Source organism: Trichechus manatus, unplaced genomic scaffold (genome assembly GCF_000243295.1).
Source record: "Trichechus manatus latirostris isolate Lorelei unplaced genomic scaffold, TriManLat1.0 scaffold00201, whole genome shotgun sequence".
In the NCBI taxonomy this organism is placed as follows: Eukaryota; Metazoa; Chordata; class Mammalia; order Sirenia; family Trichechidae; genus Trichechus; species Trichechus manatus.
This window is the reverse complement of record NW_004444137.1, coordinates 3,242,504-3,254,875: the sequence shown is the minus strand read 5'-3', so window position 1 is coordinate 3,254,875 and position 12,372 is coordinate 3,242,504. Positions and strand designations below refer to the sequence as shown.

The 12,372-nt window shown below is 43.0% G+C and overlaps 1 protein-coding gene across 3 annotated transcripts in view; it reads left to right on the top strand.

Moving 5' to 3' along the window:
• The first annotated feature begins 234 nt into the window (after positions 1-234).
• SYK (spleen associated tyrosine kinase) overlaps positions 235-12,372 on the top strand; it is a 130,831-nt gene continuing 118,693 nt past the window's right edge. Inside the window, exons 1-2 of one of the 3 annotated variants that reach the window (XM_023742127.1) lie at positions 235-462; positions 6,367-6,893. In XM_023742127.1, the coding sequence (XP_023597895.1) occupies positions 6,792-6,893 (102 nt within the window). In that variant the 5' untranslated portion in view covers positions 235-462; positions 6,367-6,791. Of the gene's footprint in view, positions 463-5,109; positions 6,894-12,372 lie in introns of those variants that run through there. The other 2 variants (XM_023742129.1, XM_023742128.1) reach the window with 2 other exon arrangements.

Here is a 12,372-nt window from a genome sequence, read left to right as displayed (position 1 = left end):
CCCCACCCTAGGCCGGCCCAGCTGCGTGCGCTCCCGGGGCGGGGTGGGGTGGCGCGGGACCTTCCCGCTCGCTCAGGGCGCGCCCGTGCGCTAGCCGGCGGGTCGGTGGCGGTACGCTCGCCCGGCGAGGCGCCACGGCCGGGAGGAAGTGCGGGCACCCGCCCGGACGCTTTAAGGAAGTTGCCCAAAATGAGGAAGCGCGGCGCACCGGGCGGCTGAGGCAAGAACCCGCAGCAGGAGGAGCGGCGAGCCGGCGGTTCGGAACCGTGCCCCAGCTGACTCGGCGACGCGCCCCCCTACGTGGCCCGCTGCAGCCGCCGCGCTGCCAGGGCCCCCCGACCCGGCCTCCAGAGCCCCAACACCCGGCCCAGGCGCCGGGCACCCGCGAGGAAACGCGCTCGGCCCCGCCTCAGGTGTGGGGCGCGCCTTGCGCCGGCTCCGCCCCCGCCTCACCTGGGACAGGTAGGTGTGGCCAAACGCGCGCGCTCCCTCCGCACGGTTCGCGAGGACCGGGGGACGGGCCCGCGCCGCCGCGTCCCGGGACCTCCGGAGGCTGCGGCCTATTCGCATTCTTTTGTTAGGGAAGGGAGCGAAGGTGCAGCTGTGTTCATCCTTTACCCCTTTTAAAAAATGGTGCTCAGTCACACCGGGGCAGTTACACCCAGGGTCCTTTAAAATCGGAAGTACAATTTGATAAAACTATTTGACTAAGAATAGATAGGTTTTGCCCGGTTTTCTCCTAAACCTACTTTTCAGAAATTCAGCTCCTTTTATGGGAAAGATGGGCTCGGACCTGGGCCAGGGAGGAGTCGGGAAACGGACGCGCCGAGGTCAGGGTTGAGCTGACTGTGAGCGCGAGACAGGGCCTCATCAGGTGTCCCAGACGTGCAGGCAGGGCGGAGACAGTACAAGTGTCCCGGGAAATGCAGCGCTGGAATCAGGCACAGCAGAAGGAACTTGATCTTAGAAATAAATTTTCCTTTGGCCATTTACACAATCCCCGGGAAAATACCCACCAAGTGTCTAAGTTACTCAATATAGACATGTTCCTAAACCGTCTAAGATTTCATATATACGTATTTTTTACTACAGAAGGAGCAGTTGACTAAGAAAAATATGAAGATTTCTGAATCATTGCGCTACAATTTAGCATAATTGCTTTTTTGGATACAGTTTCATTGTGAACTAATTTAGCAGTGGCCCATTTGGAGCAAAAATGTTTGTGTAGCAAAATGGAAATAGAAATAAGTATTTTTGGCAATATGGCTTCAACAACTTAAACCCGCCTAAATAACTAAATAAATACAATATGTTTAAATGTTCAAGAACTAGGACAATCGTTGGAAAAGTTTCAGTTTGAATCTTGTGTTTGAAAGTGTCGCAGATTATTTCGTGAATTGTGCATGATTTGCCAAATATTCCATTGAACTCAAGTAAACTGTTGGTTAGAGAAGTTTTTCTTCTTTCGTAACCCTCGAAACATTGCAGTGTGTAGTTAAAAAGAGTTGGAGATGGACCGTATCTGGCTCTTCATGTTCAAAAAACAAAGTAAACTGTGTCGTGCCTTAGAATGCCTGGAAGAGGTAGAATTGATTCTTCTGTTGTCTGTTTTAGTAAGAACAAATTTAGTGCTATTATTACGTGGGCAGCATTGCTTGAAAATTAAATATTCCCCCCTAAAAAGCCCAAATAGCACATACATGGATGTATTTCTAATTGAGCTATAAGGTTTGAATACTTGTAAAGTATTCGCTGTTTTAGGTGAGAAATCTTGTCAGCTGCAATTATTTTATTGAATCATTTGGTTCTACTTACAATTTTGTTTTTATGTATTCAGAGAAATTTTGCAGTAAAATAGAAGTTGGTTTGTATTATCCGCCGTATTTGGAGTGCTTTGATAAAGAAACCATTTGCCATCAAGTTGATTCTGGCTCATGGAGACCCTGTGTGTGTTAGGGTAGGGTTTTCAATGGCTGCTGTGTTTTGGAAGATCACCAGGCCTTTCTTCAGAGGTGCCTCTGGGTGGACTCAAACCTCCAACCTTTTATTTAGCAGCAAAGGCTTTAACTATTGGTACAACCCAGGGACTCCACTTTGATATACAGGATTTTACAAATAGTCTTAATAATTAGAATGTTTTGAATGTTTTAAGCTATGATAAAAATGGGGTGTATACCTTAAGTCTTTACCTTTGCCGAGAGACGAGATTGGCAGAAATATTATTTTATCCCTAGATTTCCATGTCAGAAATTTCTCACTTTGGTTTTCTTTAGGCTCTCATTTAATATTCTAAATGCAGGTCTGGCTTCTCTGTTTTTTAAACCAAAAGCTTCTTAACAGGACTGGACCTACGCAGTACATAGCACATGTGTTATCATTATCCAAAACCCTTGTGCCGAGACATGTTTTGGAATTCGGGATTTTTCAGGATGTAGAATTTAAATGGCGCTTACATTTCAGAATTTAACATTTAAATTTAGAATATAAATTTCAGAATTAAAAAAGACACTTCTCAGAATTTAGAAAATTCCTTCCCACACAGGCGCCGTATAGTACATACCACTCCGGCACAATCTGTGTGGCACCCTGCTGTCCCACACGTTAGTTATTTCTGCCTCGATGGTGTGAATATTCTCACTAAGGGGAGTAAAGACTATAAGAGCTGTGTTTCTGTTTAGGTCGGTGTTGTTACCAAAAACACTTGTTTTCAGAGCTATTTGGAGTTGTGGCTGAGCGATTATGGGTTTGTTTCGAACTCCACTGAGTTACTGTTTACCTTTGAAAGAAATCAAACTGCACAGTAACTCATACTTCCCAATACTTAGATGAGGTCATTTCCTTCTTTTCAGGGAGTCTGAAATAGCAAGATTTCACTGACTTCAATCATATAGATCAAAATATAAGGTTAAATAAATATATTCAATTTTAGTGAATGATAACAATGTATTACCAGTGTATATATATATGTGGAAACCCTGGTGGCGTAATGGTTAAGAACTATGGCTGCTAAGCAAAAGGTCAGCAGTTCGAATCCACCAGGCACTACTTGCAAACCATATGGGGCATTTCTACTCTGTCCTATAGCGTCACTATGAGTCGGAATCAACTCGACGGCAACGGGTAGGTATACGTATATGTATATACTGTATATAAACATATATTTATAGTTCTTTTTATATTAATATTTATAATATTTGTAACTTTAATATAAATATATGTGTGAGTTTCAAAGTTAATTACAAATTTAAAGTATAATTGCTTTAATCCATATTCAGTAAATCTAGGAGTTTGGTAATTGACTACGCAGAATATAAGAACAATTAGTTGAATTGATGGAACCCTATAGCATTAATAGAAATAAGAGCAAATAAAAAGCCAAACAGCATAAATTACTGGTCGTTTATGATATGTTAACTGTGCCAGACACATTAGATGGATCATCTCATTAATTCACACATCGACTCTCTGAAGTGCGCACTGTGTATTTTTTCATTTTGAAGATGAGGAAACCAGTTTCAGTTTTAGCAACATGCCCGTGATCGCATAGCTAGCAAGCAGCGTGTGTGAGACTCCAGGTCGTGTTTGTGGTTATCTTAGTTAGGATATGGCTTTCTGTTTCAATTTTGTATAGCCCTTCTCTTCATTAAAACAAATAAACAAACAAACAGTTGCCATCCAGTAGACCCAGTCATGGTGACTGCCTTAGGCTGGGTTCTCTAGAGGAGCAAAACCAGTGAAAAATATAAATATAAATAGAGAGATTTAATTCAAGGAAATGGCTCACACAGTTGTGGAGGCTGGCAAGTCCCAAATCCATGGGTCAGGCATCAGGCTGGAGGCTTCTCCTGACTCGTGTTGCAGGGGCTGGCAAATCCCCAAATCTGCAGGTGAGGCGGCAGGCTGCTGACTTACCACGTTTCAAGAACTGGAGGTCAGATAATGACGAGTTGGATGCAGGATCCGGAGAGAGAGAGTGAGCCTTGCTGGAATACGCATTTACATACTGGAGGCAGGCCACACCCCCAAGGAAACCCTCCTTTCAACCGATTGGCTGCTCATATCACATCTCATCGCAGAGGTGATTACATTATATCAGATCTCATCATGTAGGTGATTACATTATATTACATTATGTTAGAGCAATCAGCCAGGGTCTGCCAAACCACTGAGAATCATGGCCGAGCCAAGTTGATGCATAACATTAACCACCACAGTCCACCCTTTGCCAGCTTGGCACCTGAACACATCTCCTTAAACCATACATAATCTCTAAATAAAGACAATTATAAAGTCATACTTGTGCCTAGCATCATATGACTAACGTGTACAACTGAGAATGCACTATCCCCGTTTACATCTTATATTTTATAAGTAATGGGATAAAGGAGGGAAGAAAACAAAAATATTTGCTATCTATCTGTATGCCTACATACACATATAATTAAACAAGGAAGAAAGACTCATAACAATTACAGTCCCCGTTTCTGCAACTGGTCACGTGGCCGTAACTGGTATTTAGAACTACCTTCTTCCACCACCCATTCCATTTTCCCTTTGTCCTCAGCAGTCACCTCAGCTGGTAGGGTGACCCAGACCTCCATTCCTGAAGTGTCTGGGTCATTAGTAGTCATGTTGGAATTGGGTTGCTGTAATTTTCCATTGACTGTAATCACAGGGCATGGTAGTACTAAGAGATGCCCTAAGGGATCTCCTGCATTCTGGACATACTTTTCTTTACCTCCATTATGTAATATCAGTCCAATTTCCTCTTGGTAATCAGGATCACTCACACCGGCCAAATGGTAACTCCCTTCTTTGCATGTTGATCCAGAGGCATAAGGAGCCCAAAGTGGCCAGGTGGCATTCTTAACTTCCAGTTCAATGGAATCAGTGATGCGTCTCCAGGTGGGAACATTCCTCCCTTTAGAACTAAGACCTCTAGACCCACAGAGCAAACAGCGACCCCATTTATGTCAGAGTAGACCTATGCTCCACTGGGTTTACAATAGCTGATTTTTTTGAAGTAGATTACTAGGCCTTTCTTTTCAGGTGCCACTGGGTGGACTCTAACCAACAACCTTTCAGTTAGCAGTGGAGAGAGTTAACCATTTGCCAAGTGGGTTAACCACCCAGGGACTCCTAGGAAGTCCGTGATTGTTTATTTTATGAATAATCTGATCATCTCTTTCCTTGAATCCTTATTTTGGTTCTGGCCTAGACCAATCAACCTAAGTCAACCAAAGTCAGATTTATTGACTTGTTGCAGCTAGGGGGACTGCGCCCCAGAAGAACTCTGGGACATCTTGCCAAACAAAGAAAAGATAGAGTTGTTTGAGGATTTGGGGAAGGCTGGAGTTTAGATGAAATGTGATGGGCTCAAAGCAAAGAAGGCTGCGTGTGAAGGGCTCACCATCAGGTCTGGACTCTGAAGTAGACATGGGTCCTCGTTTCTTGGAAACTGCAATGTTCAGATCGATGCGGAATGTTGTGTACAAAAGCCCGTTATCTGAATCTGCACCTGGGTTGTAAGTGGAGGCTGCGTCTGTGTGTCAAAGTGCCTTAGATCGTCCAAGTACAAGTGCGACGTTTCATCCTTGCTGATATCATTTCAAACAGCTACGTTTCTGACGGTGTACCATTTTAGGGTAAGAGAACAGTAGGTCTTTGGGAGAAATATTGTTTCCTGTTAACTCTGCAGTTGGCTTTATCTCCGTCTGTTATCTGTGCCTAATGAATGGCAAGGCAGATTTTTTTTATAATCCGAGATAATTTTTACTCTCTCAACTTTCACCTTACACATTTTTTTTTTTTCTTTCCAATCACCCCTTAACTCACCTCCACTTCGTTTGTTTTCCATATTTTAACATTTTCGTCCACTTTTGGTTTGGTTTAGCTGTAAGTGGGTGAAGGGAAAAAAAAAAGAAAAGAAACTCAGACCTTGGGGGGAAATGTTTTTTTAAATGTCTATGCACTGAGGGTTTTTTGTTTTTTTGTTTTCTTCTAAAGCAGTTAAAACAGAAGGCAGAGTACCAAAGACTGACTGGATTCGAACTGCTGACTTAATTTTTCTGTTCTCATCTTACTCCTCCATCTTGCATTTGAACAGCTTGGTTCTATCTGACTTGGAAAAAGAGGAATCTTTTGTTTGTTGGTTGTGTTGTTGTTTTTTAATTAACTGAGGAATAGTGGGAAGATTAAGAAAAAGCTAGGCTGATTGGATTTTAAAAGACAGTTATTTTGACATTGCATTATCAGGGAACTTTTCTATATATGTATAATTTTGTCTGACAAAACCTTAACTCATATCAACTTGAATTTTTTTTGTCTTTAAAAATCCGTTATGGATGTTTTGTCTTCTCTTCAAAGGTGCTTGAATTGGAATCTTAAATATAATCAACTTTAGCCAAAAATAAGAGTAGAAAGGCGAATATTTAACTTATATGACACTAGGCTTAACAACGAAAAACGACTCTCTTGGTTCTTTTATTTCTCGGAAACTCTGTATTTGTTTTTGGAGGCTGGCCAAAGACATGATAAGAAAGGTGAAGAGAATTGGGAACGTTGCTGATAACTGGATTACCAAAGAGGACGTATTCTACACTTTCGGACATGAGTGTATATGCCCGGTGAGCTGTACTTTTGATCATCTTCACTGAGGAAAGAACAGAGGTTATCTAGCTCTGCTCCTGCCCTGGCTTGTGAAACCAGAGGAGGTGGTACCACCCACTGTTATACTCAGGGAACACTGGAGGGGACCGGATGTGGGGCTGATACTGAACTTCTAGAATGACATGCTGAGTGTGAGACGCCTTGATCTGAGGGCAGACGGAGCAGACAGGCAGCAGGACCTCCAGGGAGAGCATCGGGCTGGAGACAGACCCTCAGGAACCATGGTAAGTGGAGCCCTAGACGCAGATACAGTTCACTGGGCGGAGAGTGTTTTCACTTTGCCTAGGGTAAAGTTTTAATCCAAAATTAAAATTCAATATTAAAATCCAACATTTAAATATTGACTTATTGTCATGGAAGACCCACAGACACATCCAAACTCCCTGAGGGACTGAATTGCAGGCGGAGGGCTCTGGGGACCATGGTCTCGGGGAACATCTAGCTCAATTGGCATGACACAGCTTATAAAGACAATGCTCTACATTCTACCTTGGTGAGTAGTGTCTGGGGTCTTAAAAGCCTGTGAGCCGCCATCTAAGATACTCCACTGGTCTCATCCCTTTGGGAGCGAGGGAGAATGAAGAGAACAGGATACAAGGAAAAGATTAGTCCAAAGGACTAATTGTCCACAGCTGCCAAGGCCTCCACCAGACTGAGTCCAGTACAGCTAGATGGTGCCCGGCTACCACCACCAACTGCTCTGACCAGGATCACAACAGAGGGTTCTGGACAGAGCTGGAGAAGGATGTAGAGCATAATTCTAACCCACAGAAAAAAGACCAGATTTACTGGCCTAAAGGAGACTGGAGAAACCCTGAAAGTAATGCCCCCAGACACCCTTTTAGCTCAGTGGTGAAGTTACCTCCGAGGTTCACTGTTCAGCCTGGGAGTGGACAGTCCCGTAAAACCAAATGAGACTAGAGGTACAGGAGTCCAGTGACAAGGGCCAGAAGGCAGAGGGGGACAAGGAAGCTGGTGATAGGGAACCCAAGGTTGAGTAAGGATATTGTTGATGTGTTGTGAGATTGTTAACCATTGTCATAGGGCAACATTTGTAGTAACTGTTAAATGAGAAACTATTTTGTTCTGTAAGCCTTCATCTTAAGTGAGAATAACAGCACAATTGGAAGAGCGTAGTCATTGTCACTGAGCTGTGTATGTAGAAATTTTTGAAACGGTGTATCTTTGGCTATGTGTATTTTCACCAAAAAAAAAAAGGTTGAGAATTTAGAGGGTTAATATGTTGTGGGGTTGTTAACCAATGTCATAAAACAATATGTGTACTACTGTTTCATGAGAAACTATTTGTTCTGTAAGCCTTCACCTGAAGTACAATAAAATATTAAAAAAAAAAATTGACTTATTAATTTGTACTCTGCATGGCTATAGAAAGCATTTGAGCGTCTAACACAGGAACTTCTACTTCCCTGTTCCATCTGTCAGAATTGATCCATTTTCATTCTGTCTTGACTGATCTGCTGATTGATTAAATCTACCCGTTCCTGATGAAAACGTTCTGATGTGACCTGAGTTAATTTTTCTTTTTATTTCACCATAACGAGTTGTCCCCTTTACTCCTTCTCGTCTTCTAGCACGGCTTCTCAAAAGCAGTCTTTTCATTTTGTAATCTATTTTATTTGGACTTTACCTCCTTATTTCCTCATAGTATGCTTATTGGGAAATATTTTGATGTGTCAGATTTAGACAGTGTCTGCTTACTTTCTGTTCTGAGAAATGGGAAATTTGCTCTCCTAGACTACTCCTCACCCTCTCAGCCCCCCACACCACAACCTCCCTGGAATAATTATTGTATAATTTTGACATAAGATGTTCTTCAATATTTACTTTATTATGGTGATATAAATATTGCTTACTGTTAAATCAAGTGTGCAATATAATTACATTTTCTTCCTTGTATCCCTTTTTATTTTTCCTGGGAGAAACAAATTTTTCTTGTTTTTATATTCTCTTAGTTTACTCTTTGCCTGTTACAATTTTCTGCTCAACTCTGACAGAATGGTAAAATCCCTCTTGAGGCAATTTTCCACGTAGTCAAATAGACCAGGTAACCTGTAGGCTCCATTTTCCTCTTTTTTTCTGGAACTTTCTGTCTTCTCACCTTAGCCTGACGGTTGCTCTTCAGTCTTGCTACACATCTGTTAAAAACTGACAAATGTTTGGGGGAATTTGTTTCCTTAATGTATTTTCTGCATATTGCTTCTCATATTCTTTGTTGGTTTACCCTTTGGGGTCTTAATATATCCTTCTCAATATTCAGGTACATTTTACCTATTGTAAATCCACTGTCATCATTATTGGAAACAGTTCCCCCAAGCTTTTGATCTATATGGTTATTTATTTGTTATTTATTGGTAGCATAGAACACGTATAATTTCTTCCATCAGGACGTATTTTGCATCAGACTTAATGAAAGATTCTTTTAACTCTCGTTTAGCAGTTAGCATCTATGTTTTAAGTGTGTTAGTTGTCACCTTTGTAGTTGACCTTACGGTGATTAATGTTTTGTTATGTGATTGATGGAAGTACTTATTCTTCCTGGAATGCAGAGCCCACAGGGCTTTTTCTCAGATCGTCCTCCTCAGCTCCCTTGATCCCTGAAGTGAGCGCTGTGCCATTTTAAATGCTATTCCCAGAAAAGATTTCCGTGCTCAAGTGAGCATTAGAAATGCTAGACAGAATCAAGCTCAATAAGCAGGGCTACCTGCTCCTGGCTCCATCGGAGTCTTTGTGGAGGCGACGTGTGGTGATTCATCTAGGACACCTCACAGGCAGTTTCCCACACCTCCGTGACCTCAGAATCCTTCTCTTCCTAGAGCATCTTATGGGGCCGTTGCCCTGGAAGCATACTTGGGCAATGCTGTGTGACCTTTGCCACCCATTTTCCAAATCCTTAGGCTTTGCTTAGGTAGGGACACAATGTTGTGGTCATTTTCATCCTAACTGCTGAAAGTATTTGAATCATTGTATCGGCATAATGCCTCAGAGTCACATTTACTGAACCTTTTGGTACAAAAGTGGTTGAGAGTCAGGGTTCTGAGGTCCCATTGGGTTCAAATCCCCACTCTATGTTTTTAAGTTACTCTTCACATCTTTGTAAATGGAGTGACCACAGAGGGCTGAGTTGTGACACATGACGGAGACCTTGTGTGCATGGTACCCGGTGTGTAGCTGAACTGACATCAATGTTACAGCCTCTCCCAGGAGTGAGGATTCTGGGAATCTGCCCCCACAGTCTTGGATGGAGGCTAATAATAAGTGAAGCGCCCCCACGTAGGCTACAAATGAGTAAATGTGATGTCTAAAGTTCGTTTCTCTGATCTCCAAAATGTGATGACATCCTGTCGTTTTCTTTCTGAGAAGTTTTTAATTGTATGACTGATGCACAAATATATAACCATTAGTTAAGAATTTAGATTCTACAGGCAACACTGAAGCCCTCCTCGACTACCCCTCTTAGTCGCAGCCTTACCTCCACTCCACTGGGACAGGGCAGTTTGGTGTATTTACTTCCAGTCTTTCATCCTGTGCATTCATGTGTATTTTAGTTATCTAGTGCTGCTATAACAGAAATACCCCAAGGGGATGGCCTTAACAAACAGAAATTTATTCTCTCACAGTCTAGGAGGCTAGACGTCTGAATTCAGGGCGCCAGCTCTAGAAGAAGACTTTCTCTCTCTGTCGGTTCTGGGAGGAGATCCTTGTCATCAGTCTTCCCCTGGTCTAGGAGCTTCTCAGCACAGGGACCCCAGGTCCAAAGGACATGCTCCACTCCCAGTGCTTCTTTCTTGGTGGCATGAAGTCCCCATCTCTCTTTTTGCTTCTCTCTCCTTTTATCTCTTGTAAGATAAAAGGCAGTTCAGGCCACACCCCAGGAAAATTCCCCTTACCTCGGATCCAGGCTGTGACATGAGTAAGGGTGTTGCATCCCACCCTGACCCTCTTTAACGTAACCTAATCCTGCCTCATTAACCACAGCAGAGATTAGGATTTACAACATGTAGGACAGTCACATCAGATCACAAAATGGAGGACAACCACACAATACTGGGAATCATGGCCTAGCCAAGTTGATACACATTTTTGGGGGACACTATGCAATCCATGACAATGTGTGTATATAGGTATGTATCCTCAAAAGATCTGATGTTGGGATGTGTGTGTGTGTGTTTATCTTTCATACCAGTATCATTCTGCAGCTTTCTGTTTTTATCAACAATATACCGAGTGGAGGGGCGCTCTCCATATCCGTGAGCATTGTATTTTATTGCATGCAGTAGAAAATCTGATAGTTTATTGATCGACATTTTGATTTTTTCTGGTTTTTGATAAGTAATTTCATGGCAATGAATGCACTTTTCATTCTTTCCCTTTCCTTGGCCTATGTACTGTGCTTCATGAAGCCATGAGGTTAATCTCTATGTCAAGAAGGAGCTTCAGCCCTGGCCATTCTGCTATCCAGTCAATCTATTGCACTTTTTATATTGTAGGAATCAGGTAGTTTGTTTTCAAGGAATATAATAGTTAAGTCTTTATTTTTGAATGATACATCAGGCTCTTGTGCCTTTTAATCCTAGCTCCAGTGCGAACATTCTCTCCTCCCTCTGTGGTTTGGCACAGGTTCATCAGTTTGCTCATTTGGCATCTCTCCATCGTGCCGTTGGCTTTCCTGATGTTCTCGGTATTTCTAGGTTGTGTGCTGGTACTGGTTTTTGAGCTACCCCTAGGAGTTAGTCTTCTAAGGCTGTATTTGTTGCTTGACCCTCTTGTGGCCTGTCCCCCATGAGCTAGGAGGGTGAGACATGCCCTGGGCAGGATGAACCAGTAACCATGTGTGGGGGAAGGGCAGGGGCTCCCTGCTCTTCCTGGCTGTGGCCACACCCTGCCTCTCTAAACTGAGCAAACCCACTGCCGTTCCCCTGGAAACAGACTTTTGTTCCTCCTTGGGGGTGACAGAAGCTGAGGACTTAGAGAAGGCTTGATTGCCTGCCCGAGGCTCCTGCATTGCCCCTTCTCCCTCCCAACCCTGATCTCTGCCATTTGCAAGGCCACACGCCCTTGAGTCTTATCCCACCTTCGTGGCAGTCCTCAGCTGCCTGCTTTGGGTCTGTGGCTCCGTCCTTCTTTCGTTTGATCCTATCTTGCTTTGAGTCTTTCAGGGATGGTTTCCAACCCACTCATGGTAGGCCTCCTTAGCTCCCCACATGGTTATGGATTTATTTTCAGTGTTACTGTTTTTAAAGTTGTGTCTTGCATTTCTGTGCATTTATAGCTGCTGCATATGCTTGAAGCGGAAGTCCACCACTTCCCTTTTTTTTAGCAATACCAATCAGCTTATGGTCATAGCTGTGTGAAGGAAGTGACAGTGAGGAGGAAGTTGAAGAGCCTTGCTAGATTTTAGAGCAAAGATGGGTCAGAGGGTTTGGTGTGTTCTTCCCCAAATCAACACAAGCTTCTTTGGTCTCCCCTGTTACCCTCGGAGCTGAGCCAGAGGTACTGTAGCTCGTGCCAAAAGTGAGCTATGTTGTGAAGTTCCTACTGATTGTTAGGAAAATGAAAGTCAAAAATTGTAAATTTCTTAGAAGCATATTATAAGATGCATAGGATTTTAAAGGTGGAAGGAGTCTTAGGGACCATCCTACTCAACCTGCTGAAAAACAGTGGAGCCCAGAAAGGTTAAGGAAT